The sequence below is a fragment of the Mauremys mutica genome, chromosome 5 (genome assembly GCF_020497125.1).
Source record: "Mauremys mutica isolate MM-2020 ecotype Southern chromosome 5, ASM2049712v1, whole genome shotgun sequence".
In the NCBI taxonomy this organism is placed as follows: Eukaryota; Metazoa; Chordata; order Testudines; family Geoemydidae; genus Mauremys; species Mauremys mutica.
The window spans coordinates 37,565,220-37,592,838 of NC_059076.1; the positions used below are offsets into that span (position 1 = coordinate 37,565,220).

The window sequence follows — 27,619 nt, forward strand, 5'->3', positions numbered from 1 at the left end:
GGGTCTCCTCCTCCCTCCTCTCCTGCTGGCTGGTCCTCCGCAGCTGGGAGGAGGGTCGGCGGCCGGTGGGGAGCATCGTGCGCCCGGCCCCGCGCTGTGCAGCCAGTCCCGCCCGCGTGGGCTGCCCCGGGATCGGTGCGCGGCGCCGCGGGGCCCAGGTAGGTGTTTGCAGCTGAACGCGGGGTACCCGGGTCAGCCCACGTGCAGGGCTGCTGGGATGGTGCTTTGCCCGGCTGCTGGGATTTTGTTCCGGCACTGAACGAGGCTGGTTCATGGCTGTTACTTGGCTGGTCCTTTCTCCGGGTTGACAGCGGCCAGGGGAGGGAGGTGGGCAGTCACCAGGGCAGCAGAGCCGGGGAAACACACCCCGGCTGCCCGCGGCAACCATCCCTCCGTCTCTTCCCCCTTCCCGAGTGAAATGCTGGGATTGTACGACTCTCACCAGGGGACGTGTATATTCCGGAGGGGGACTGGCTCAGAGGGGTGTTGCTGTCAAAGATTCAGGACACGGTGTGTGCCTGGATCCTGCTTCGGTGATTTCTGACAATGGCTCGTTCATTCAGCTTGCCTGGGGCTGAATCGAAGACGCCTAGTTTGGTTTTGAAATTGTGCCTCCATACTAGGGAACGGCTTATTCTTAATGTAACTGGATACTGGATTGAGAGCCAGGGAGCCTGAGGACTTCTATCCATTGTGCCTCAGTTCCACTTTGGAGGGATCACCTCTAAATAATAATTCAGTCTCCTTGTCCCGTCAATCCTTGGCTTCTCCCCTGAGACCACTGTCGGCATGGCATGTTGTAACAGAGTCGTCCTCAGGTGGCCTCCTGTCTGTTGGAAACTGACCTGGGGTCATCTGTTAATGTTAGTTAGGGCACCTACCTGTTTGTCCAATAGTAACTTAAGTCCTCTCCTGCAAAGTGCAGAGAGTTGCCGTGGAGTCAGGAGCCCAGGCATACAACCCACCTTGCTGGGTTAAAGCCTTAATCACAGTACCAACCTCTTCTTTTCCCTTTGAATTCAGAGCCTTTAAGCAGCCTTAGGGGAAAACCGCAATATTAGTCAATTCCATCACTGAAGAGAGATGGAGCAAATTATCAAAGAGGAGGAGAGGGGAGGAATTAGTAAAGTTTACCTATTTCCAAAAAAGGTATTACTTAATAGTGTGTAATTTAACATTAAAGATAGTGGATTAAATCCTAGCACCATTTAAATCAATGGAAGTTTTGCCATTGACTTCAGTGGGGCTAATATTTCACCCGATATATCTTAAGAATAAAAACAGAAACATCAATTATGCAAAGAGTCCACAACAACTCAGCTCTACAAACAGAGACCAAAGAAAGTGGCACAAATGTTGATGCTGGAGGAAGCTGGCCTCCTAAACTAAAAAAAGATGGCTTGATGGGGTTAATATGAAAAAAAAAAAGAAAACAGAGGTGCAGCAAAAATGTTATTTTAAGACATATAAAAACTGCATATATTTTCAGATATGTCTTTGCTGCCTTTAAAGTAGGTTTCCTATTTAACTAGTTCAACACAAACACCCAGTTTTCTAATAAAGCAATGGAACAATCTGTCTTTGTTCACCAAGTCAGTCTTCCCAGGTTTGTCAACATTACAAATGAGATTTGATGGATAATTATGGGAGTTACAAACTCATGTATAGAATTGTAGCATGAGGAAGGCCAATTCTTGGCTCAAAGGTCTGCATTCCAACCCAGCCAGAGGTTTGAGTTGGGTGGCACTTCTACTAAGACAGAAATTCAGCCAAAATGATTTGATAGATTTCCGGAAGCTGCCATTCACGCCCGAAGGGCTGAAGTACAGAAAGTAGCCATTAACAGAGCGTGTGTACAGTTTCGGTGGGCTGGAGAGCAATGTTAGCAAACAGTTTGATTCAAACCTTATCTTCAGATGTGTGTGGAACGCCCATTGGTGTAGATAACTGAAAATAGGGTAAATGTGCATTAGAGCCTGATTTTGCTTCCAGTGAATGTCCTGACGGATCTCTCACTAACTTCAGTGGGATCAGGATTGGGCTTTTAATTAGTATATCCATGTTTAAGGGCTAAGTAGAAAGAGACTTCAGCCCACAGAACCTCAACAGGGAGTGGGGTGTAAAAGAGGGGATCAGAGCTCTGTGATAGGTCTCCCACTTCATTGGAAAAGGTCCTCTGGCAGGACTTGGGCTTCACATGGGGTGCGATGGAAGAGCCATGCTCCATCACGCTCCCACCTTTACCCTAAAACACAGTGCAAACCAGCACATATTTATACTGACCTGAGTTTGTCTTCTCCTTCTCTGGGATTGCAAGGGATCAAACAACCCCAGAGGCAAGTGTCTTCAGCCTCTGAGAAGGGAGAGAATGTGCTGCTTAGCTGAACTGGAATTCTTCCCAAGTGATTAAGGAGCAGCCCTGACAGACTGGCTGTAAGGAGATGTGGGACACTGATGGTTGGAATGGGGTGATGATATCTACTGCATTCCATCAGTGATGTAGAGACATCCTCCCACCCACTCCTTGGGCTGAGGTGCGGGACGGGGGAAGGTATCAAGATACCAGCAGAGACTTAGAGAGCGGAGAAGATTATTTCGAACCATCCATTTTTGTTGAAAGCACTGGGAGAATTCTCGTTGCCCCTGTCAGAGTCAGTGTCCTCTTTTTGTTGTTTGTTTTGAAGGAGAGAACATTCTAATGGAATGTTCCACCCGCCACAAAAGCTAACTGTGCCAGCCTGTTGACTGGTGGCTGTTCCGAGAGGTTCATGAAATCACATGCTTAATAAAATGAGTGCTGCCGAAAATTAAGGAATCCTGCAGGCTGGTTTGTTGGTAATTAGGTAACTACTGTACCAAAATGCTCAGATGCCATATTTGATGAGGACAGTATAAAAACCCAGATGGATGAATAGATATTCGAGATCTTCATTCAAATGGGTTTCTGTCATTCTTAAGGACTTTTTTGTTAAATAGCTCTGACATGGTTTGGGGTAGGAACTTAGCAGTTGGCAGAAGCTCCTTTCACTACCCCCTTGAAATACAACCTAAATTTGGCCAAGTTTTAGGCTGTGGAAAAGCACCATTTGTATCTGTGCATTATTAAAAATTGTTTGCTTGATTTTAACTTTCTGAAAGCTCCAGTTGCACTGCACATGTTTGCAGGACACATTGCGCCTCCTGCATCATATGCTCATGATTCATGCAGAACTAGAAGTCCAGATAGGACACAGGAAAATCTGATTCTCTTCCTCCTATTGCTCTTGTGAGGGGAAAAAAATTACTTATCGGAATCATACACACAAGGGGGATGATTTAAGGCTGCACAGACAAACATAGTTCTGACTTTTCCCACTTCTGAGTTCTTGACTTTGCAACTTCAACAATGTTCTTCTAACGTAGGTTTTTTTAACAGAATAAATAGATATAAACTAGATGCGCATGCGCACAAAAGCTTCATTACATACTTTCTAATATGTAACGTACAGTTGGTGTCTATGAGACTTTCTCTTTTGTATGGGGAAAGGAAGAAATACGACTTTAAAAAAGTCTTGAAACAGGCAAATATACGTGTCTGATTTGCTTCTGCTTATTCTTCAAAACCTTTGTTTATTTTTTTTATTGTAGGTTTGTCGCCATGGTGAAGGAGGATATTGTGGAGGACAGTGAAGATCCAGAGCTGTCTATAGAGGTGGGAAATGGCACTATTCCCATGAATCAGAAAACTCAGGTAATTGCATTTGTATCTGTATTCAGGCCTCTCCTAGAACAGGGTTACCGCGGGCAGCTCTCCTTTCTCCAGCTTCATTAAAATATTGAAGGAAATTAGTTTTACAAGGGGAACTTGTACCTCCTCAATTTGGGCCTTTCTTACATTTACTGTATATTCTATAAAGTGTTTCCTTTGTGGGTTTAGCTGCCTGAAATCAGTCCTGACTTCAGTTTAAAGCATCAGGTGAATTAGTTTAAATATTACAAAGACCCATCACCCACACACAAATTTTTCAGGTGGAGTTAAGATTACTGCAGTTATTCTCAAACAGTGACCCACAGGCAGTTCACTGGGCAGCAGCTGCTGTCTCTTACTTGTTTTCAGCTGCTAAATTGCATTAAAAAACAGCTTGAAAATATGACATAAACTCCCAATGATGTTTTTCCACGTAGTAAATTGCTGTAGTTGCACAGAGATGTTATGTGAATAAGACTGGGACTGGCAGGTGCCCTGTGTAATCGTGAACGGAAGGGCAGTTGGTCCACAAGCAAATCTCTCTTAAACTGGGCTCCACACTATGCAAAAATATATCGAGGAGCCCTGACCTACAGTTAGCAATGTTATAGTAAACATAGCCCTCGGGTAGCTTATTGCAAATGTACACAATGCTGCTTCAGAGAAAGCTTATTGTTTTTAACTCAGGAGGTAACTGTCTTGGACTGCAAAGGTACAGATGGAAATGCACAAACGGAAGAAACTGCTCTGTTGCACAATTGTGCAAGGCAACTTCAGAAACCACTGACAGAGTCAAAGCCTCCAAGGAAACTGAGGCAAATATTTGCTTGTCCTCCTCAAGGCCTCCTTGCCCGAACAGTGACAAATGGTACGTATGGGACAGGCGATGCAAAATGTTCAATTCCTTGACGTACGAGTATACACACCAATGTTTTGTTTTCTAGATGTGATAGCTGACAGCTTTTCTGTAAACAGTAAAGAACCATGAAGCGACTCTTACTTTTGACCTGCCAGGCAAATCTTTAGGTGCACTGATGGGAGAGTTTTGATGTAGAACAAGGACTTGCATTTTTAGTGCCTTTCCCGCCCCACTCCCACCCTCACCTCCAGCTCCTTCTGTCTCATCAGCTGGCTTATCTTCATATTAGAAATTGTTTTGATCAGAAGTGTGAGCTCTTCAGCCTATTTGAATGTTCTCATCCGCAAATGAACTGTAAAGAAGATTATAAATCATTACTTTTCTGGCAAAATAAATGGCTTGTGTTGAAATTAGGTCATGAATACACTAGTTTGCGGAAGAACCTTCTTCTGTTACTTAGGACTCAGTCCAGCGCTACATACCTAAGATTATTCGGTTGTTTCCAGTTTTTACCCTACTTTTGTATCATTCAAATATATATAAAATAGCTTGTTTTATTAGGAAAATACAATACACTGCATAAGATATATGTATTATGATAATACATTAGTCTGTGTGTATATGCAAAGTTGCCTGTTGAAGTAAGGTTATGTATTAGTCTAGAAGATACACACCATAAACAAACAGGCACGCACGCAAGCTCCGAAGTGCGTGCACATCTGAACTTACCGATGAATCTCATGCCCACCACGTACACATTTCAAGCTGTTAGCAGATCATAGGCTGACCAGATGCCCTGATTTTATAGGAACAGTCCTGATATTTGGGGCTTTTTCTTATATAGGCTCCTATTCTTCCCCCCTCCCCCCCCACTCCTTGTCCTGATTTTTCACACTTGCTGTCTGGTCAGCCTAGCCGATCACAATCTAAAGATTCGACATTCTAAAGTGGGAAGAAAATGAAAAATCTGTATCAGGATCTGTTTCAGAACACAAGGAAGTATTCGAAAGTTTTAAAAAAACAAAAAAGAGAAAAGGATGAAGTTGAGTGTATGTGCTGCAAATGGAGTGGCTCAATTATTAAATGTAAATATTTATAGGCTAATAGGTCTAAGGCTACAACAGTAAACTGTTTTTTCAAATGAAAAGTTTTATTTGGGGATTAGAGATACACCTCTACCTCAATATAACACGACCCGATATAACGCTGTAAAGCAGTGCTCCAGGGGGCGAGGTTGAGCACTCCGGTGGATCAAAGCAAGTTTGATATAACGCGGTTTCACCTATAACGCGGTAAGGCTTTTGGGCTCCCGAGGACAGCATTATATCGGGGTAGAGGTGTATATTGTTTTCTTAAACTCAGAGGTGACGTGTTTTGAGTTCTGTTTTAGTTCTGCAGCAAACCTCACTGATGGACGGAATTCAAAGCATTAATCTACTGAATACTTTTTCCCCCTGTCTTTCCACCCACCAAAATAAACCCCGATATTTACCCAGAAAAATTATTAATAATTTTTGCACGGATTTTCACCTGTTTTTTGTTGGTGTGGTAATAAACACTGATAAAGTCCCAGGAAAAAATAAATAAAATAAAAACTGAAAATGAAGGGCCCTAAGTACAGTGAATACACTATTGTGACTTACTGTCATATTTTAGCACCAACAAAATCAGAGCTCCAGCTCAAAGAACATCAGATTGTTGTAACTAAACTGACATTAAAAGTAAATGTTTTATTTCTAAAATTAAGCAGATAATACTTTTCCCCTCAAAAAAAATCATTTACAAATGTAAATCTGAAGTGAACTAAGCCATTCCTTAGAGATGATTAAATATATTTTTCCTGTCTTCTTCTAGCTGCAACAGTAATACTTGTCTGGGCTGTGGTCTGGTCCATCACAGGCAGTGAGTGTCTTCCGGGTGGGAACATATTTGGAATTCTGTTTCTCTTTTTTTTTGCTGTCATTGGAGGTAAAATTTTTGGGCTCATTAGAATACCAACACTGCCTCCTTTACCTCCTCTCCTCGGTAAGTATTGTGTGATATATTCTTTCTCTTTTTATTCTTGCATAGTTTTGCTTAGGAACATAGGAATTGAAATACAGGATCAGACCCAATGTCCATTTAGTCCAGTGTCCTGCTTCTGACAGTAGCTAATACCAAATACTTCAGAGGAAGATGCAAGAACCCCACAACTGGAAAGTGTGGGGTAATCTGCCCACACACAGGTCTCATCTTGATTGCTAATAAAGATTGGCTTTAAGCCCTATAATGCACAAGGTTTAATATCCCTTCTATAACGTTAATTCCTGCCACTGTGGCTACCCTGGAATTTGAATGTAGGATTTCTGACACTGTAAATGAGATCCATACCCCTAGGCCACCTGATTACAGGATAATAATGAATTCATAATGCAAGGAGTGTTACTCTTGAGCTGTCTCGTGTGTATCTCAAAAGGAAGTTTCTAGCATTTTAAGAATCTCTGTCTCCCACCTTCCCCCAAGCAGTCTGTTTCTTCCCCCTTTGTCTGTCTTGACTCAAGCTTGTCACCATGGTTGCTGACCTGGACTCAGATTTTCCCACCTATGACTCAACAATCCCCTGTCACAAAGGATTTCAAAATGTGTCTTAGTTTCGAATTATAATGAAACCCAAACGTTTCAAAATTCCAAAAAAAAATTCATTTGGGGGTTGATCAAAATGTCTTCTTTCTATTATGACTTTTTTCCTTTATGTAATACAGAATAACAAAAACTTCAAAACAAAATGTGGTTTCAAAACAAAAAAATGAAATGTTTCATTCCAAATGTAAAAATGAGATGTTGTGAAATGGGATGTTTTGTCTGAATTTTTTTTTCTTCTAAATGTCGGTGAAATCAACACAATTTCATGAAGTGTTTCAGTTTTGATAGACCTGCATTTTCCACTGGAAAATGGTGCCGTCCATGTTTTTCTGATCAGCTCTCTTGCCACCCTTACATGAAGAAAATGGGAGTGCTTACAGAGCACCATGAAGAAGCAGGTCAGAATCTGGTCCACTGAGATTATGAAAATAATAAGTAAACCCATTGGATCTGACCATGATTTGGAATTTGCACGTGGATTACTGAAGTGCAATGCTGTATGAAGTAGTGTATAGCATTAGGTATAGCAGCCTTTAGACAGTGAACTTGCAAAGTCAAAACCTTTTTATTTTTAAAGCAAGTTTGAGCTACTGTTTCTGACCATATCGATTCTTCTTACTTTTTGTAAACTACTCCTTTGCTCAAAAGTTATGACTTGGGCACAAAAGTACTTGTCAGGTGAGTAATGCTGAAGAACAGAAGCATTAGCAGGATAGCACATGCCTGATGAGATGCTTTTGACAATCTTCATGCCTAAGGTTCCTGGTATTTGAGGAAAATCTGAAAAAAATCTAGGAATCAAGGAGGGAGAAGGGAATATTAAATGTTCTTTGTTTTCACATGAAAAATCGTAATAAAAATACAAGGACCTATATTTGATCATGGACATCCTTGCCTTTGATTTATCCCTTTTAGAAGGAATTCAGTCCAGTGCAAATGCTTCCTACTACTTAACCCTTACAGTGAGGTTGTGTGGTGCAATTGCCAGCAGATCACCTACATGGGGGCATATTGCAGAGCCTCTCTGTGGTGTGAAGAGAGTCTTTATGCGAGCCCCACATAGATTAAAGGAGAGCATAGCAACAGAGATAGTCTTAAGAAGGGCCTATGAACCCCATAGTTATGCAGGTCCTATGACCCAACATGGTAAAAGAAACAGAGAAACTGTGATCAGTGTTCCAACCCATAGGCTCCTGTAATTGTCACAGTGAAGCACTGATGCTGCCTTTGTTTCTCCTAGAGGGCGTGGGAAGGAGAACAAATAGTAGCTATCAGGTAGACTGTGTTCCAGGTCAAATAAAAGCCATAGCCAAGGCCTGTCAGCACACAGCGGGCAGTCTGTGAGCAACATGAGCACAATATTGACCAAAAAAAAAAGGTCGTAATTCTCTACATTTTCATTTTTAGTGATGTTGACCAAATTGAGTTACTTAACAATCAAATGAATTACAGCACAACAAAAATATTTAGTGAAAATAGGGTCCATATGTTTGTACAGCACCTGGTACACTGGGGGCTCATTGCTGGTTGCGGCTTCTAGGCACTACAGTAATGCAGGTAATAACAGTAATGTAAAAAAGGCCTAGATGAGGTTCACTGCTAATCAGTGGATCTGCTAATTCCCTTGGAAATTAGAAAAATTAGAAAAAAAAAAATTTCTCAAGAGCCATCAAATTACATAGCTATGACCACCTCAGACAGAACTTCTTAAATTTATGTGCTGACTAAAATTTCACTCAGTTTACTGTCGATGACAAATTTACATCTAATATAGGACATATCAGCCAACATTTCACCAATAGCACTATATCCACCACCTGTTTGGAGTGGGTCGGTTAAACCACATCATTTCCAATAACCTTTACCTCTTACTTTCCTACTCACTTTCTTCTTTGCTTTCTGTCCTCTGATTTTTCAATTTTAATCTCTCAGGTTATAGACTGACATCTGTCAAGTACATCACTAACTCTTAAGAGTTCCTCTCCCAGCATAGCAGATCCTAATTTTCTCACTGAAGTTTTCCACAAAAGATTCTGATCTCACTCTAGACGCCACTGAAATACAATAACAACAACAACTCAGTCAAGAAACACTTGCTTGCTTTCTTTTTAGGGATGTTGCTTGCAGGTTTTCTCATCCGAAATACCCCATTCATCAGTGACATAGTCCAGATAAATCCAAAGTGGTCTGCAGCGCTGAGAAATATTGCCCTTTCCATTATCTTGGTCCGAGCTGGGCTTGGGCTTGATCCAAAGGTACAGTATCTAATGTTTCTGGTGTAAAAACATACAAACAAACAAGCCACTAACAGTATCAAAATATTTGATCGGCTGTTTGCTTGAAATCAATACTATATCGAATTATTAAATCTCATACGTTTTGCATTTTATAGCCTTGTTTCTATTGGAAGTGGTTTAAAATACAATCCAATATTGTTCTTATATTAGTGAAGTTAAGAATATCTATACACTATCAGCTGGATACATAGGATTGGTGAGCATTCCATTTTGTGATTTTTTTTCCCCACTAAATAAATAAATAAAATTATTTCTGTTTTGTGAGCTGGACATCTCAGTTAAATGCACTTTATCTTGATTTGCCAAGTTGTGTAAATTGTTCCGTTTGTTTAGTAAGTTTTCCTATAAAGTCTATTGTACTGCTAAGAGATCATTCAAAGGGAGAAAAAGGTAAAATAAACAATGCAGGGATCCAGGACACTGAAGAGAAGAGAATCTCCTTTATGATAAGACACTCTGGTGAAAGGAAGCCCTACAAGTAATATTTTTTATTGTTTTATGTGAGGATATTAATGTAAAGAAGAGTCCAACTGCCCTAGATGAAAAGACAGCTGACATAAGTCTTGATAAATAATAGCTCCCATGATATTTCTATGATCCCTTCCCCAACCACTACGAAACTTGATATCTCCAATGCTAATAAAAGAGGGGGGGAAAAGAAGGGTGGCTCCTGCCTAGTTTACAACTTCACCAGCTAAAATCAAGCTATAAGGTGTTCCCTTGTTCCTACACTTGAATGGAAGTAGAGGGTATGTCAGGCGTAACTAGCACATGTTAGCTAAGCCTACCTAAACTCAGATACTTTTCCTAGTCAAGGTAAAGGCTGGATAGGAAGTGTCCATCATGACATGACATGAGATTTTTCTTGAGGATACTCACTTATAGTAAGTCCCAGAAAATCTCAGGTTGCAACGTTTCTATTGTTACTCTCTAAAATGTCTGTTTTCCAATGTAGCGTCCTATTCTTTACCAAGACATTCAAGAGGGTTTTTAAACATTGTGTTCGGGCACATCATTACACACAGTTGGACGGTCAAGTTCGGTATTTGAGTTCTTTTCCCTCTGTGATGTGGTCATTTTCAGACCTAAGTAGACCGGACTAGATCAAAGATGGGCTCAACCCACTAAATGCACTAAGTCCTAGCTTTTACAGTAGACTGTACTGGATGATGCCATGTTACTGGGACGTCAGTAATAAACCAGAGCAGATCTTTAGCTGCGTTTCTCTTTATGAAATTGAAGGGTTATGCTGTAACTGTGTTTCTCTTGCAGGCTCTGAAGAAGTTAAAGGCGGTCTGTTTAAGGCTTTCTTTCGGGCCCTGCCTCACTGAGACATGCGCAGCTGCTATTCTTGCCCACTTTCTGATGCATTTGCCATGGCAATGGGGATTTATATTAGGGTAATTTACTCTGTTTTCTCCTCTGTAAAAATTCTAAATGGTTTAATTCTAGCTGATGCTGCCTATCTCCCTGCTAGGGATCTTCCCTTGAACTAAAGAATGCCACAGCTAGCCCAGTGCCTCATTCGTGCACTGCCAGGCAGAAGACATGGTTCAGTACTAGTTGCCTGTGTGTCTCTCAGTGGTGAAATGCCGTGAAAGCTAGGCTGTGCCCTGTGGTTGGTTTGAGGGGGAGGTGTTCATAGGTAAGGAAGGGAATCTAGCCTCACTGCACGAGACTGGCAGGGATGCTGGTTGTGATGTGGGTCCTTGAGAGTGAAGAGTTAGCATAAACAAAAGAACAATGGGGTGATCGAATCCTGGGGGCTTTGTCTGGAATGCAGAGGGCCTTTAGGAGCAAAAGGAAGTGTTGTTGCAGGTATCCTGTTAGGACGTGGAAATACTGGAGTTCAGCATTTCCCTTAAAGAGCCACCTATCGTGTAGCCATTCCATTAAAATCAAAAGATAGAATCTGATACGTCCTCTACTCTTTGGGGGGACGGGGAGTATATTCATCTTGTTCCATCAAGCCCCTTATTTTAATGTCACCCATTTGGGCACGTGACAAAAGTGGGCTGTAGGTTTACACAGATGTCTAGTTAAAAGGGCCATGGTGGATTTTCCAATTGAATATTTTATTTTTAAGAAGGGAAGAATGAAATTATGTGTGTTTAGTTTTGTTCTAGGTGCTGTCTCTCCTGCCGTTGTGGTTCCCTCTATGCTGATCTTGCAGGCAGGCGGGTATGGTGTTGAAAAGGGTGTCCCGACCTTGCTAATGGCTGCTGGCAGCATTGATGACATTCTGGCCATCACCGGCTTCAACACATGCTTGGGCATGGCCTTCTCTTCAGGTACACTACCTAATCCATAAATGGCAACATCTAGGGAAAATACGAAAATATGATAAGGAATCTGTAGTCTGTTATTGTCAATTAGTGATAAATCTATAGGGGCTTGATTTATATACTGGAGACTCAGATAATTATGTGTGAAATTACCCATGTGCAGAGCAAGTGGCTGATGCTAATCAGATATGCAGTAAAGCATATTAGTATGTTCTGGGACCTGAGAGACCTGAGTTCTGTTCCGAGCTCCTCCACTGACTCACTATGTGACCTTCAGGAAGTTATTAAGACTCTCTGTCTCCATTATTTTTATTAATTTATTATTCTGAACAAGTAGGTGTGACAAGCAATTCCATCAGCATTTTCCCTCACTCTTGCTGCCCATGTAAAGTTAGAAAGTCATATGGGTGGATCATCTTCTTCTTCCCAGATATTAGATGAACTGTGATATTTACAAAAAAAGTCAAATCTGTGTTTTTAAAAAAATCAAATAACTGATTTTCACTAAAACAAATATTGGTGGGGAAATGTCTCAGTTGATTAAAACAATAGAAAACTTCCCAGATATTATTGCAAACTTTGTGCCCTGACAGCCTCTCTCTGACTGTCTCAAGGGAAGAGTTTCCGAGTGGTGTGTTGGAAGTGGATAGCTCTTATTGTTGTCACTGAGAATTCTGTCACTAATTTGCTGCACACTATGTTAAATTTCCTACCACCTGCCATCATTTGCAGCTGCTGAATGTTGATGATAGGGTAAGGTTCGCCTATATGGCCATTTCATCCCTATAAGGATTGTGTACGTTCTTCTTCGAGTGATTGCTCCTATGCATTCCAGTTAGGTGTGCGCGCCGCGCGTGCACGGCATCTCGGAACTTTTTTACCCTAGCAACACCGGCGGGCCGGCTGGCGCCCCCTGGAGTGGCGCCGCTATGGCGCTAAATATATAGCCCAGCCGGCCCGTCCGCTCCTCAGTTCCTTCTTGCCGCCCGTGACGGCCAGTTGGAACTGTGGAGTGCTCTTCGTTCTCCACGATCCCTAGCGTTCACATTTTTTTTGTATATAGTTAGTTTCGTAGTTAGTTTACAGTTTTAGATAGTTAGTTAGTGTATATAGATAAGGTGAAAGGGGGGGAGTTTCCCCTTTTACCTCACCCGGTGCGGGCTCATGCCCAAGGCACCGGGCTTTAAGCCCTGTGTGGCGTGCCAGAAGCCTATGCCCATCGGAGACCCGGACGACGCCTGTCTCCGTTGCCTGGGCGAGGGGCACAGAACGGACAAGTGTTCGATCTGCTCGACTTTTAAACCGCGGACCCGGAAAGAGCGGGATATCCGCCTGAAGCAGATCCTAATGGAAGCGTCGCTTCAACCACCGGCACCGTCTGCGCCGGCACCGCGAACTGCCTCGGTGCAGAGCGCACCGGCGGCACCGAGCCGCTCCACCTTGGCGGCGCCGCCGATACAGAAAGCGACCGCGAAGTCGCGGCACCGCTCGCTTTCGCCGGCGAGGAAGCAGAGACTGGCGAAGGCAATAGCTCAGGTCCGCTCTGAGGACTCTGCAAGAGCGGTTGCACAGCTTGCGGCCCCCGCGGTGCCCGTGCACAAGCCGTGCACCGGACCCTTGACTCCGGCGCCGCAAGGCTCATCGAGTCCGGCGCCGCCACGCTCCCCGGTACCGTCCGCGGTTGAGCCCCGGCCACCATCAACACCGGAGACATTCGCCTCCGCAAGAGACCTGATCCAGCTCATAGAGGCACCGGGCCCCCGGCAGCGCCGGTGCGGGCCGTCGTGTCGGCGGGGAAGCCGGCTAGAATGACCCGGCCACCGTCCCTGGACAGGCAGCATGGATGACGCTCCCGGTCCCGGTCCCGTTCCCGGTCCCGCGGCAGGTCTCCATCCAGGCGCTCGCGATCTCGGCACCGCTCACCTTCGCGGTACCGGTCGCCATCAAAACGTCGGTCGCAGTCCCGGTACCGCTCGTCATCGCGGTACTGGTCGTACTCCCGACGCCGCACGAGATCCAGGTCGCCATCGCGTCGGCACCATCAGAGATCGCCGTCCCGGCACCGCTCCCGGCACTGCGACTCGCGCGGACGTTCGTGGCACCGTCAATCTCAATCCCGGTCGAGCTCCCGGCACCGGTCGAGCTCCCGGCACCGTGGCGGACGTCACTCCCGGTCGCCTTCCCGGTACCGGCGGGAGCAACCTCGCGCTTCTTTGCCATCCGGGGACGGACTACCCCATTCGGCAGCGCACTCTGCGAGCGCTTCGGCACCGCCATGGTCTTCTCGACCCGCGTCGGTCGCTTCCGGCACAGACGGATACGGACTCCTGCCGCCCACCCCACGGGACCATCCTCAAGGGGCACAACCGTGGGGCTTTTGGGTTCCATGGGCCCAGTACGAGGCCCAGGGGGTGCCTTTTCCACCAAGGCCCCCCGCGTCAGAGCGCAGAGTCCCAGAGGCGACGGTATCCAGACCGGCCCCTTCGACACCGGCGGCGGATGCTGTAGCATCGGAGTCCCAAGACCACGCGCAGCCCGCACCCCCCGACGGGCAGGTGGCGGACCCCTCTTCGGAGACGGTCGTCCAGGGGTTGTCCTCCTCGTCCTCGCCTGATGAGGCGGTGTCCGGTGCAGCAACTAAGGAGCCTCCCCCCATTGATGTGAGAGCTCACCAGGACCTCCTTCGTCGTGTGGCGACGGCGATGGCCTTGCCCATAGAGGAGGTGCACGAGGACGAGGACCCTATCACCAACGTGGTCGAGGCTGACATGCCGGTGCGAGTTGCACTTCCGTTCGTACGGACGGTGCAGAAGAACGCCACCACTATCTGGCAGACGCCGGCGTCCGTGCCCCCTACAGCCCGTGGTGTTGAGCGAAAGTACTCTGTCCCTCCCACGGGCTATGAATACTTGTATATACATCCGACCCCGGACTCCCTGGTAGTCCAGTCGGTTAATGACAGGGAGCGGCACGGTCAACCGGCTTCGGCGCCCAAGTCAAAGGACGCGAAGCGTATGGACCTGCTAGGCCGAAAGGTCTATTCTGCAGGTGGCCTGCAAATGAGGATTGCCAACCAGATGGTCCTCCTCGCCAGGTACGTCTTCGACATCCTGACGTCCCTGGCGAAATTTACCGAGCTCCTGCCAACAGCCTCCCGACAGGAGTTCACGGCCATGTTGGAGGAGGGAAGGAGGTTGTCTAGATCCTCAATCTCAGCCGCCCTCGACGCTGCGGACTCGGGTGCAAGGACCTTGGCCTCCGGGGTCACGATGCGGCGTATTGCCTGGCTGCAGTCTTCCACTCTGCCGCCGGAGGTCCAATATACGTTACAGGACCTTCCCTTTGATACTAAAGGGCTGTTCTCTGAGAAGACGGATTCTAGGATCCAAACTTTAAAGGACGGCCGTATCGCGATACGCACGTTAGGCATGCATACGCCAGCGACGCAGCGTAGGCCATTCCGTCCACAGCCCTCCCGACCGGCCTACCAGTCCCGGTATCGCCCTTACAACAGCCGACGTCCGGCCCAAAATCGCCGTCGTCCATCCGGCAACCGCCGCAACCAGGGCCAGGCCGCTTCGAAGGCCCCGCAGGGGGCCAAACAAGCCTTTTGATGGGACGCTCGAGGACGGCCCATCACTCTCCCTACCGGATCCTTCCCCTCTGTTTTACAACCGCCTTTCCCATTTCTTTTCGGCGTGGTCCCACTTAACATCAGACAACTGGGTGCTCCAAACAGTCCAGTCGGGATACCGCCTGCAATTTGTTTCACCCCCGCCTTCCCACCCACCCTCCCTGTCCCTCTTCAGGGACCCCTCTCACGAGCAAGTCCTCTTACAGGAGGTCCAGACTCTGTTGAGTGTGGGTCCCATAGAAGCAGTGCCTCAGGACAGACGGGGCAGGGGATTCTACTCCCGTTATTTTCTCATCCCCAAGGCGAAAGGCGGGCTGCGTCCTATCCTGGACCTTCGCGAGCTGAACAAGTACCTGCTCAAGCCCAAGTTTCGTATGGTCACCCTGGGGACCATCATCCCCTCTCTGGATCCGGGAGACTGGTTTGCCGCCCTCGACATGAAGGACGCGTACTTCCATGTCGCAATCTATCCTCCCCATCGTCGTTACCTCCGGTTTGTGGTCAACGACACTCACTACCAGTTCGCCGTGTTGCCGTTCGGACTGTCCACCGCCCCGAGGGTGTTCACCAAATGCATGGCGGTAGTCGCCGCAGCCCTCCGACGTCGTCAGATGCACGTTTACCCGTATCTCGACGACTGGCTGATTCGAGGCCAGTCCCGGCGACTGGTGATGGATCAGATGTCAGAAATCATATCTCTCTTTCATCGGCTCGGTCTTCTCATCAACTCTGAGAAGTCCACTTTGATTCCGACACAGCGGCTGGAGTTCATCGGAGCGGTTCTCGACTCCACAGTGGCCAGGGCCTGTCTCCCTCGCGCTCGGCACCAGACGATGGTCTCCATCATCCGGGACCTTGTCGCCTTCCCTACCACGACGGTGCGCTTGTGCCTCCGCCTCCTAGGCCACATGGCCTCGTGCACTTATGTCACCGCGTACGCGCGGCTCCACCTCCGCCCGTTCCAGTCTTGGCTCGCGTCGGTGTACCGGCCGCATCGAGACCCCATCGACATGGTGGTCACGGTCACCAGGCCGACCCTCGAGTCCCTCAGCTGGTGGCTCGACCCGGAGGTCGTGTGTGCCGGAGTCCCGTTCCACCCTCCTCGCCCATCCGCCACTCTCACCACGGATGCCTCAGCGCTCGGTTGGGGAGCTCACCTCGGCGACCTTCACACCCAAGGCCTTTGGTCGCCCCAAGAGCTCGCTCTCCACATCAATGTCCGCGAGCTGCGAGCAATCCGTTTGGCGTGTCGCACCTTCCGCGCCCGCCTACAAGGCCGCGGTGTGACAGTGTTCACGGACAATACAACAGCAATGTTCTATGTGAACAAGCAGGGCAGAGCCTGCTCCTCCCTCCTCTGCAAGGAAGCGATGCTCCTGTGGGACTTCTGCGTGACCTACTCCATTCACCTGGAAGCGTCCTTTCTTCCGGGAGTGCAGAACACGCTGGCCGACCATCTCAGCAGGTCGTTCCTCTCCCACGAGTGGTCCCTCCGTCCCGATGTCGCCCACACAATCTTCCGGAGGTGGGGGTTTCCCCAAGTAGACCTATTCGCCTCCAGGGAGAACAGGAAGTGCCACCTGTTTTGCTCGTTCCAGGGTCGCTCGCCGGGCTCCCTGTCGGACGCCTTCCTTTACCCCTGGACGGATCGCCTCCTCTACGCCTTCCCTCCGTTCCCGCTCGTGCACCGAGTGCTCCTGAAGCTTCGGAGGGACAGAGCTCACGTCATTCTGATCGCGCCGGCCTGGCCGAGGCAGCACTGGTATACCCTGCTGCTCGAGCTCTCCGTTCGGGAACCCATCCCCCTCCCGTTGTGGCCGGACCTCATCACCCAGGACTTCGGCAGACTGCCATCCCAACCTGCAGTCCCTCCATCTGACAGCTTGGTACCTGAGTGGCTGACCTACGCGGAGAGAGGCTGTTCTGCAGCAGTTCAACAAGTCCTGCTCGAGAGCAGAAAGCCTTCCAGTCGCTCCACTTACCTAGCGAAGTGGAAGAGATTTGCACTCTGGTGTGATCATCGAGGTCTTAATCCATTCCTGGTCCCGGTCCCTACCATCCTGGACTACCTCTGGCACCTTAAGGAGCAAGGTCTGGCGGTCTCCTCCTTGAGAGTCCACCTGGCAGCGGTATCTGCCTTCCTTCCCTCCGTGGAAGGGCGGTCCATCTTCTCGAACCCGATGGTTTCCCGCTTCCTCAAAGGCCTGGACCGCTTGTACCCGCCGGTGCGGCGCCCGGCCCCGACCTGGGATTTGAATCTCGTCTTGGCCAAACTGATGGGTCCTCCTTTCGAGCCCTTAGCCACGTGCTCCCTGCTATACCTCTCTTGGAAGACGGCCTTCCTCGTCGCTATTACATCAGCAAGACGAGTCTCGGAGCTTCGCGCTCTAACGGTCAACCCGCCATACACAGTCTTTCATGGGGACAAGGTGCAGCTTCGCCCTCATCCGGCCTTCCTCCCGAAGGTAGTGTCAGCTTTCCATCTCAACCAGGAGATCTTCCTCCCGGTGTTCTACCCGAAGCCACATGCCTCGCCTCGGGAACAGCAGCTGCATACCCTCGACGTCCGCAGAGCGCTCGCTTTCTACATCGAGCGGACTAAGCCCTTCCGGTGTTCGCCCCAGCTGTTCGTAGCGGTTGCTGACCGCATGAAGGGAGAGCCGATATCCGCCCAGCGGATTTCCTCCTGGGTCACTGCGTGTATCAGAACCTGCTATGAGCTGGCTCGCGTACCACCAGGCCGCGTCACTGCACACTCGACGAGGGCGCATGCCTCATCTGTTGCCTTCCTGGCCAACGTTCCGATCCAGGACATCTGTCGAGCGGCCACCTGGTCTTCGGTCCACACCTTCGCCTCCCATTATGCGTTGGTGCAGCAGTCTCGAGACGACGCAGCCTTCGGCTCCGCGGTATTATACTCCGCCACGTCTCACTCCGACCCCACCGCCTAGGTAAGGCTTGGGAATCACCTAACTGGAATGCATAGGAGCAATCACTCGAAGAAGAAAAGACGGTTACTCACCTGTAGTAACTGTTGTTCTTGGAGATGTGTTGCTCCTGTCCATTCCAGACCCGCCCTCCTTCCCCACTGTCAGAGTAGCCGGCAAGAAGGAACTGAGGAGCGGACGGGCCGGCTGGGGTATATATTTAGCGCCATAGCGGCGCCAGCCGGCCCGCCGGTGTTGCTAGGGTAAAAAAGTTCCGAGATGCCGTGCACGCGTGGCGCGCACACCTAACTGGAATGGATAGGAGCAACACATCTCGAAGAACAACAGTTACTACAGGTGAGTAACCGTCTTTTTCCCTCGCTCCCTGTTGCTCATCCCATGAGAAATCCTGTTAACCAGGCCACTGTGATAAATCAGGTTGTCTCTTAAGGTTTCTTCACTAGAAAATAAGGCAGAGTTAGAGCACAAACTTGAAGTCATGTTTTAGGGCTATGAATTAGGGGTGGGATTTTCCAAGCACTCAGCATTAGCCTAATTCCACTCCAATCAAAGTCAGTGGTCAAACTCTCACTTCAATGGGCGCAGAGTTAAGTCAGCACTAAGTGCTTCTCATTAATCCAATGTAGGTGCTTTGTATGCTGAACTAATTTTTGAATGCCTCTGTAAGTGGCAGCCTGTTTAAGTGGCAACAAGAATAGTGACTTGTTCATGTGAGGAGGGATAGCAGTGGAGGGGAAATGTAGGCCAACATTGAGGTCTGGTCTACACTACAGAGTTAGGTCGATGTAAGTAGCTTACATCCACCTAACTATGGAAGTGCCTACACTTAGATTTTGCTCCTGCTGATGTAAGTGCCACACTATGCCAACTTAATAACTCCACCTTCATGAGTGGCATAGAATTGAGGTAGGTAGGTCGATATAGTGGCCGTGTAGACACTGTATTACTTAGATCAACTTACTGGCTTTCAGGAGCCGTCTCACAATGCCACTGAAAGTACAATTGATACAGGGGCTCCTGGGGAGGGCGTGCACCACCGACAGAAGGAGCAGAGTGTAGAGGTGCACACGTGATGTAATTACTGTGGCGACTATATGCCGACATAAGTTAAGTTGACTTAATTTTATAGTGTAGACATGGCCTAAAAAGAAATACTGTATCATCAATATTTGTAGCTAGAAATCAACAAATGGCTGATCTGGTGAAAGTGTTTTCAAATTAAATATTTTAGTAATTTTGTATTTCACAAAGTAACTAAACTTTCTTAGGACGTGCATGTGACTCCCATACTGTGTAAGCGAAATTCTTCCCTGCCTAAAAAACCCCCACAAGGTGAAGAAGTCTCTAAATCTTCCCAGTATGAACTCAGAGCTCCAGATACCATCCCATCATGGGGAAGGGTTTGCAGCCACACATAGGAGGCGGAATATGTCATATAGAAATAATATGGCATCCAAGGATTTATGGGGACATCATGTCAGATTGTGAGGACCTTGCATGTCAGTGCTGCTCCTCCTTTGTGCCTTCCCCTGACGGCACCGCTCACTCAGAAGCCATGCTGCCAATGATTCTCTCCATTCAGACTGCACATTAATCTCTTTCTTAGAAAGCAGAAGGGAAAATCAGTGCTGTCGCGAGCACTGTTAATTCCCACACTGATTTCCACCTAGGGGCCTGAGGGAGGCCTCCCATGTACATCTCCTGCTCCTCAGCTCTGCCCCTTCCTTCAGGTTGAACTACCCCCACAGAAAAAACTAAAGTCTCAACCATACTTTATGCAGATATTTATCTGCAATCTTGCCGAGAGAGCATGTGGTTCAGCATACTTTCATCCCCATGCATAGCAGCTGGGCCCTTGAATTCTTGTTCCTTTCCTTGCCTCGTGCAGAAGAGCAGAAGCTCTCACCATGTAGTATAAAACTACATTATCATGAATCTGGGGGCTACACTTATCCCCTTATTTCTTGTCCAACTTTTGGGTTGCTTCTTTCTGTATTTTCTCCTGCAGAAGGGATGGTGACTAGTGGGTGATATAAGAGGGGTTGTGCGTAAATACTTACATCTAAGCCCTTTTTTCTTACTGTTCACAAACAGGTTCCACGCTTTACAATATCCTCCGAGGGGTCCTGGAGGTTGCAGTTGGCATAGTAGCTGGTGGGCTTCTAGGAGTTTTTATTCAATATTTTCCAAGTAATGATCAGGTAAAAAAAGCTCAAGAACTTTTCTGAAAATATACCACCTAAGGTATCTTGCTAAGAGTAGAGATGGTTAGCAGGAGAACTAGACAATCCATTTCCTAACTCAGAATGGGTGTGGATATGACTTTATAGAGAATGGTATGTGTCTAGCACTAACAGTTGTGAATCCTGTGAAGTTTTATTATTTGTTAAAATGGATTACTTGTTTGCTGTTATGGTAAAGATGTGCGATTGCATAATTCTCCAATGTGCTGAGAGTTTAGACCCTTAGCCCCCAATCCTACTCCCTCTGAAGTCACTGGGAGTTTTCATGCTCAGCGGGAACAGAATCTGGCCCCAATTTCAGCCAATAATGTGAACATCAATTAGATTGATGTGCTTCCCATATGTGCATGAGAACATTCCTTTTTATGTGAGTTGCCTGCTGAACTAAGAGAAAAGTAACAATGATAGTGCTGAGTTTCATGGGTTTAACTGGTTTGTTATGCTCTTAATAATATTTTAACGTTTAAGAGTATTCTGTATTTGTTGCCTTCAATAAAAATTAAGATTACATTATTTTAAATCACATAAGGCCTCTGTAGTTGGCTCTAAGATTAAGTGGACAGAAATTTGTTTACAGTTTGCATAATGCCTTTGGACTAGAGCAGTGGTTCCCAACCTTTTCGTCTGGCAGGCGCCAGACGAAGGACCGTGGCAGCAGTTGAGCATCCTCCAAAATGCCGCCTCTGGATGACGTTGCTTGTCAACAGTAAGTGGTGTCATCCAGAGGCATCACTGCTGAAATGCCGCCGAATTTCGGCGGCATTTTGGTGGATGCTCGACCTGGATTAGAGGAATATGAGATTATAAAATATCCCAAAAGATACTGGGTAACATCCTTGCCCCATTGAAGTCAATGGCAAAATGCTCATTGACTCGACTAGGGCCAGGATTTCATCCTTTGTCTCTTGATTATCAACATGAAGAACACACTACAGAAACAACCAGATGATTAAATGGTCCTAACTCAATGGTTGCCATTAAGTAAGATTGTTTGTGTAGAACTTCATCTTTAGAATTCCTGTGGTACAAAAGCCCTTTGCGCACACAATGATTTCTGATGGAAAGAACAAAGGAAATATTGAACATCTGAAATTAAAGTTCCATAGGAATAGAAGTAAAAAAGAAAATAAACAAACAAAACGTCCTCATAGCTGACCACATTCCTGGAAGCTCTGGTTCCTCCATCTTGGTGCAGTTTCTTATTGATGTTTTAATGAATCTAAGTAAGCTTTTTTCCAATTTTTTAAAAATAAAAATGTACTTTTGTTTATTCCTTTCCCTGGTTCTAGGCATCTCTTGTATGGAAAAGAGCATACTTTGTGTTGGGCCTGTCCATGTTTGCTGTTTTTGGCAGCCTGTACTTTGGTTTCCCAGGATCAGGAGGACTCTGCACACTGGTCTTGGCCTTCATTGCAGGCATGGGGTGGTCAAGTGAAAAGGTGAATGTTTAGATACCCAGGCCTCATAGCCAGCTGAAGTCACTTTAAATACACAGGGTCAGATTGTGATCTTGGATGTCTGGAGGGTGTTGACCAGAACCGCTTAAGGGCAGGAGTAGGGTCACCTGGCTATAAGGCAATTCCCATCCTCATGTGAGAGAAGCTAGAATCAATTTATTAGTGTGTGGTGGATATATTTCTTAAAGAGTGCTTCCCTTTATTTTGATCATTTAAAAAGAGTTTTAGTTAATAAAGTATTTCTGCAGATTCATGCCTAACAAATGTAGTTGCTTTTGCCACTAGTCAGTATGCATGGGATATGGAGACCACCTGTAGAACCCTTCAGCTATAACTCTGCCAGTGTGTCCATTCAGGCATTCCAAAGACATTAGGTGTAAACACTGATCTGCCTTAATAGTGATCCCATCTGGCAGTTTTTATCTTCAGCATCTCAGGGATATGTAGTTTGAAAGTGATTGTATATATGTGCATGTAAGTTTAGATGCAGTTATACGAGACATATACACACAGAGAAAAGCTCGCTGAGACACAAGATCTTCTCTGGCTGTGTTGAAGAAATAAGTCTCTGGAAATGTAAACATATTAGGAAACGAGGACTTGGTATTTCTTCCTGCAGATGCACAATATCCTGCTAATGGTACAATATGTACTGTCGTGAGTGAAACATCAAATTCCTTTCCAAAACAGAGTCTTTTCCCTGTTCTTTTAGCTTCAAAACCCTTCTTTGTGTAAGAAAGCACATGGCAAAGGGCTGAGCAGTACAAACACACTTTCACTCCCTCTGTTTAGTAAAAGGAAGGTAATTGCTATGAATTATGACTTGTACAGGCATAGTGCAATATTGCTTCACCAAAATAATTTTGCCTTAAAATCATAATGGGCAACCCCATTGCATCACTTTTTTCTCTTTTTTAAAATATGAATTTTGCACTATAACGCAGACAGAAATGGACACAGAACAATCTCTGTCAGTCTCATTTTATTTTGTGATGAAATCAAATGTTGAGGCCACAAGGTCCAATTTTTGTAACTTTACAGATTGCACCCCTTTCCTTACAGGTGGCTGTGGAAAAAATTGTTGCAGTCGCATGGGACATCTTTCAACCCTTTCTCTTTGGTTTAATTGGAGCAGAAATATCCATTTTGTCTCTCAGGCCTGAAACTGTCGGTAAGACTACTTAGAAGACATACTGTAGTGGGTAGCTATCCTGCCAAAAGAATCACTACAAAACCGCTTGTTGGCCTAAAGGTTATGGCATAGCTATACAAGTTTGTTTCCTTTGTTTTACCTGCCCTAGACATACTGCAGCAAATGCTCTTGTGACCATCTTACCTATATAGCAGGTAGGGTTTGCCGGTGGTGGGTTGTAGATAGGAATTGAGCATCTCCTCAAGTTCTGAATAAAGTCTGAGTTTTCCAATCAATACTGCAGAGTTAATTCTAAGCAAAGTACTACATTATGGGGCAATCTGATGCTCCTTATCCCAGCAAAACACTTGACTTCCATAGGAGTTTTGCCTTAGTGAGGAGTGCTAGACTGAGGCCAGTATGCTGAAAACATCATTTGCACAAATTCACAGTCGCATCGCAAGTGGTTTTAAGTGACAGTGGCACTATCAAGATAATGTCTTGCATTATCTGCTGCATTGGTCCTTGTTGTCTGAAGTATATCCTCCACATCTCAAGACACCACATTATTACTGATTCACTAAACTAGCATTATAAAATACCTCCAAACACATGGTATTGGGTTATTTCTAATAGTCTGTACTTCGTTTTTCTAATTTAAAAAAAAATGACGCAAAAATGTTGTTAATCAGCAATTTTAAATTTCATTTTCCTCAAATATGCCCGCCGTTTCAAGAAGTTGTTTTTCTCTCTGCTCTAGGGCTTTGCATTGCCACACTGGGTATTGCCTTAATAGTACGAATCATTGCCACATTCCTGATGGTGTCTTTTGCTGGCTTTAACTTCAAGGAGAAAATATTTGTCTCATTGGCATGGATCCCCAAAGCCACTGTCCAGGTACAGTATGGCAAGAGGGGGAATGACAGGACCATCGAAGACACCATTGCTGATTCTCCTCTCACACCAGTTTTATACCAGTCTGAATTCACTGACCTCAGTAGAATTATTAATGATTTATCCAGGTATAAGTGAGAGAAGGGTTAGGACCATTAACTGATCTGTGTGGGACTTTGAAATAATGAATCCTGGATTTCCATATTGAAATGGGCAGGGGAGTTGCAGCACAACACTTGGGTGCATGCTGCTGTTCACGCCCCTGTGGTCCAAGCTCCAGGGCAGTGTAGGTATAGCTTAAGTTTCCTCTCCGGTGTCCTGTAGGGAATCTAAGTTAGAACTCTGCTTATGCCTCCCTTCCCAGGCTGGCAACAGAGGTTTCAGTCTCTCGACATACTGTCAGAGACACAACACCACTTCCTTGTCAATAGGACAGAGGACACTAGTTGGCTCAGAAATTCCACTTGTGTTCTTCAGCTTCATTTTGGAGAGGCAGCATGAGCAAGTGGTTAGAACTGGGGACTACTGGCAGTCAAGCTTTGCCGTGGTCTTACTCTGTGACCTTGGGCAAATCACTAAACCTCTCTGGGCCTCACTTTCCCCATCTGTAAAATACTTATCTGCATCACACGGATAGTGGGCAAAACTAAGAAGGGTAAATACTTCCTGCAAGATGCCATAACTCCCATTGAAATCAATTGAGGGTCCTCAGGTCCTGCTGAAGTCTGCATCTTGTGATGTTCTGCAAAATCAAGTTCAGTCGGAGGCTATCCTCATTAAGTGCTTTCAGGCCTATCAAAGGAATAGCTAAATAGGAGGTTATTTATTATTTGCATTTTGTGTTTGGAAAGTGCTTATGTGATCCTCCACAGCAGACACCTATATAAGTATAACACATTAAATAAAAGTACATTTCACAGTTTAGATATAACAGCAAGGGCTTTTTGCTACTTGAAAGTTCAAGTGCATGGACTTATGGTCGCTGCTGTATGTCTTTGTAAAATGCATGAGCAGCCCTATTATCCATTGGGGAATCTCATGTAGGAGCAGAGGGGTTATTTTAACTTGATATTTGACACTTGTGTGACCACTGCTGGTCCTTTGCAAACAGAAATGAATAAACAGAACAGCAAAAAAAAAAAAAGATATTGGCAGACTAGATAGGTGGACATTTAAAAAAAAGAAACGATTACAGCGACTAGAGGTCCCCTCTGACAATCTAGGAGGTGGCGAGAGATGGCAAAGTAAGGTGAATGGTTGTTCCGTAGGTTGTTTGGAACCTTTCTGTCTCCTTCATCCTCTAGGCATTTTCTGTGTCTTTCGTTCTGCCAGTTTCCTAGTTGAACAGAGACACATGGTACCTCAGCAGTCAGGACTACATTCCTCTGAGTTAGGGTGACCAGACGTCTCGATATTTAGGTGTTTGTCCCGCATTCAGACCGATCTTTGGTTGGGACGCAATTTGTCCCGATATTTCGTTCCACCAGCAGCATTCGCCTTCCTCCCCCCACCCCTCGCTGCTCCGCCAGCAGCACTCAGCTTTTCTTTTTTTTGCTCCACCGGCGGACCGCACCCCCACATGTGTCCCAATATTTTCTCCCTCTCATCTGGTCACCCTACTCTGAGTGCTGCTTTTCCAACCCTTGCTTTCCTTCATCTGCCCTTTAAAAGTGAAAGTACATAGTGCCAGCATTTGAGCAGAAGAAAAGCTAGGCTAAATATGCTTCTGGCCCTGAACTTGGACTTCACTGCAGCTTTCTAGGCAGCCAGGAAGCAAACTATCAAACAAGGGAATGCACCTTTCCCTCCATCCCCTCCCAGAGAGGTTTGGTTGTCATGAGGAAAGTCTGACCATCTACAAAGCCTACTGTGGATGGTAAAACAAACTGTTTTACATCAGTGGCCCTAGGCTGAAAAGCATACAACTTTAAAAATCATGTCTGTCAAATACCAGCTTGGATCAAAAAAATATCAGGAGCCTCAATTTCAGTTCAAGTGTAATAGGCCTATCTTGCATAATGTGGTTAATTAGTTGGGGCTAAAGTGTTTTCCAGGTGCTTTGCACAGGGGCTACACCTGTTTAAAACCTACTCTGTGACAATCCACCATTGAAGTTGGCAGCTGTGATCCTCAGGAGATGCCATGGCTGACAGTCTCCAGGTGAAGCTTCCAGGGGCTGAGGGCAAAGCTGTCTCCTTGGAAGGCCCTGGCCTCTGGGAACTGCAATCCCCAGAGATGAGACAAGCCTGAGTTTTGTACCTTTTAAGGCCTATTCCAAGATTCATGGCCGAAAATCTCAAAAATTACTAGTGATTTTGGGTGCCCAAGTTAAAGTACAAATCAGGCCCCTTAAAAGGGTTGAACTGGGCATCAAAAATGGTAGCACCCAAAAGTCACAAGTCATTTCTGAAAATGTAGGCTTAATTAGGCCTTCCCTCATAATGGATTAACATGGCAGCTCAGCAATGTTTCTCATGGAAGACTATCACCAAGGGCAAACCCACTTGAAAAGGCAGCTTAAAGTGGAACAAAGAATGAAGGCCATTCTTAGACAAATATGACGTAACCCTTAACCTTGTATATGGTTCTTAAATCTTATGGTGTTGGGAGTGTTAGAAATGTAAATAGATGACAGGCATTTTGGATAAGAAGCAGACATCCCCTGGCCACGAGAATGTATGCAGGCTAACAATGGAATGGATGTACGCACATGCACCCACACACGACTCCAAGTGTAGGATTAGACCCTTCATTTACATCGTTAAATGCAAATGGTTAGTTGTTCCGTTTCATTGTTTCCTTTAACAACGTTTTTCTTTCTCTGTAGGCGGCGATAGGTTCCCTTGCCTTAGATACAGCCAGAGGGCAGCAGGATGAACAGCTGGAAAAGTATGGAATGGATGTTCTGACAGTGGCATTCTTGGCAATCCTGATCACAGCTCCAATTGGAGCGCTGGTTATAGGCCTGGCAGGGCCCAGACTTCTGCAGAAAGCTCAGATAAGCAGTGGTGAAGAGGAGGAAGGTGTTGGAGGAGGAGGAGAAGCAGAGATCCCTGGGCCCGCATAGGAAAGAAACAATGGATAGTATATTGGTCTCACAGCTGCTGCTACTAGTTACTTAGTAAACACAATGTCTGTATTGTTCGGAAAGAAACTGAAATAGATAACAATCAATTACGGGTCCTAAATCAGCAGCCCCCATGTTTTGCAAAATATTTTTAACTGTTGATAGAGCCTTATGAGGAAATATGAAAAGAAATAAATGTGCAGTATGTAGGCTGCCTAGATGATGACTGATGGGATAGGATAATGGTCTATGGTTAGTTGATGAGCGTGGGTGTAAACACCACGGAAGAAGAAGTGTTCGGGGTGTATAACTGGAAGAAATGAGATTAAATTTGAACAGAAGAAAATTTCAAGTGAACATCAGGAATAACTTTCTCATGTTGAGATTAGAGATTGGGGAATAGGAGGTAAGACCCCCATCCTTGGAGCCACTTAAAGTTAGACAGGAACATGCA

The 27,619-nt window shown here is 46.1% G+C and overlaps 1 protein-coding gene across 1 annotated transcript; it reads left to right on the plus strand.

Annotated features, from left to right (window-relative positions):
• On the plus strand, positions 1-27,619 carry SLC9B2 (solute carrier family 9 member B2). Its single transcript, XM_045018583.1, has 12 exons — positions 1-158; positions 3,628-3,730; positions 4,415-4,595; positions 6,441-6,611; positions 9,321-9,463; positions 10,778-10,905; positions 11,621-11,796; positions 20,467-20,573; positions 21,905-22,054; positions 23,135-23,243; positions 23,965-24,101; positions 26,926-27,619. Exons 2-12 carry the CDS (start codon positions 3,638-3,640, stop codon positions 27,163-27,165), a joined length of 1,635 nt encoding a protein of 544 aa, XP_044874518.1. The 5' UTR covers positions 1-158; positions 3,628-3,637; the 3' UTR covers positions 27,166-27,619.

Excerpts from the sequence above, each read along its gene's own strand:
- SLC9B2 (XM_045018583.1), top strand. The coding sequence starts at position 3,638 with ATGGTGAAGGAGGATATTGTGGAGGACAGTGAAGATCCAGAGCTGTCT. Across the intron at positions 6,612-9,320 it reads TCCTTTACCTCCTCTCCTCG|GGATGTTGCTTGCAGGTTTT; the intron begins GTAAGTATTGTG and ends CTTTCTTTTTAG. Across the intron at positions 9,464-10,777 it reads GGCTTGGGCTTGATCCAAAG|GCTCTGAAGAAGTTAAAGGC; the intron begins GTACAGTATCTA and ends TTTCTCTTGCAG.